This window comes from Poecilia reticulata, linkage group LG4, assembly GCF_000633615.1.
Source record: "Poecilia reticulata strain Guanapo linkage group LG4, Guppy_female_1.0+MT, whole genome shotgun sequence".
Classification (NCBI taxonomy): Eukaryota; Metazoa; Chordata; class Actinopteri; order Cyprinodontiformes; family Poeciliidae; genus Poecilia; species Poecilia reticulata.
In genome coordinates this window covers 27,935,403-27,936,628 of record NC_024334.1, presented here as the reverse complement: position 1 = coordinate 27,936,628, position 1,226 = coordinate 27,935,403, and the positions used below count along the sequence as shown (strand labels likewise).

The 1,226-nt window shown below is 36.7% G+C and overlaps 1 protein-coding gene across 1 annotated transcript in view; it reads right to left on the bottom strand.

Annotated features, from left to right (window-relative positions):
• The window catches only part of obscna (obscurin, cytoskeletal calmodulin and titin-interacting RhoGEF a), a 49,239-nt gene that overhangs the window by 32,408 nt on the left and 15,605 nt on the right, over positions 1-1,226 (bottom strand). Inside the window, exons 17-18 of the mRNA XM_017304275.1 lie at positions 656-922; positions 296-565 (exon numbers count right to left, since the gene is read on the bottom strand). Of these exons, the coding sequence (XP_017159764.1) occupies positions 296-565; positions 656-922 (537 nt within the window). The remainder of the gene's footprint in view (positions 1-295; positions 566-655; positions 923-1,226) is intronic.

Here is a 1,226-nt window from a genome sequence, read left to right as displayed (position 1 = left end):
ATATATATATATATTGATAAGTTTAATTTTAAGAATAAAAGTAATCTTTTAAGACATTCTAAAAACATTTGATCCCTGTGTTTTTGCATTCATTTATCTCCTTTAATACACCTTACAGTTTAAAAGCATGTCAATCTAACAAAGGCCGATGATCCAAAATATAAATGTCTTAGCTTAATTTTTTTCTTTTTTCCTTATTAATAAATTTTATGACCAGAATGATGTAAAGTCTGAATTTCTTCAACTGAAAAACAAACACTTGGATTGCATTGTGTGTTTATTTATTTTTTGTTACCATTCACAGTCAGGGTGGCTGTTGCCTCAATGTTTCCACAGATGCAAGTGTAGATATCGCTGTCTTCCGGAGACACATCGATGATCCTGAGTTCAGTAAGAGTGTCTCTCTGTCGCACGTGATACTTTTCTCCGTTCCTGATTACTCTGTCTCGACTTTTCCTCCACTCTACAGTTTGACCAGGCTTGGAGAGTTCACAACGAAATGTGGCAGTGTTGCCCTCCTCAATCAACACGTTCCTCAGCTTCTGTTTGAAGGTGACTGGCAGAGCTGAGGAGTCACATGTAACCATTGTTTAGACAGCTAACTCCAGTTTATTCTTAAACCCATCATTCAGCTCATTAGGTAATAMAATTTTACCGGTGATCTTGACTGTGGCAGATGTCATCTGATCAGCACACTCACAGCTGTACACCCCACTGTCCTCAGGTGCAGGTTTCCAAATCAAGAGCTCCAAAGTGGTCTCCCTTTTCCTCATCTGGAACTTGACACCGTTCCTCAGCAGGTTGTCCTCCTTCCTCCATTCTACCGGGATTCCAGGCTTAGAAATTTCACAGCGCAATATCACACTGCTGCCCTCCTCAGCTTGCAGGTTCTTCAGTTTCTGAATGAATGTAATGGGAATAGCTGGAAAAACACAGAMCATACTGAACTTTCAACTTCTCAGATGACAACTAGAAAACAGACTAGAATATTTTTTTTGTTGTTGTTTTCAAGATTTTTTTTTTTTACAGAAAAGTGTTGTAAAATAAAAATAAAATACAGTTATAGTAACAAATACTTTTAAAAATGTAAAACCTAAGAACTTCTCTGTGTCTCTTGTTGAGTGTGTTTCATATTTGCAGTGGTGGAGAAAGTACTCAAAAAATGTACTTAAGTAAAAGTACAAATACACAGACAAAAATGTACTGAAGTAAAAGTAAAACTACCA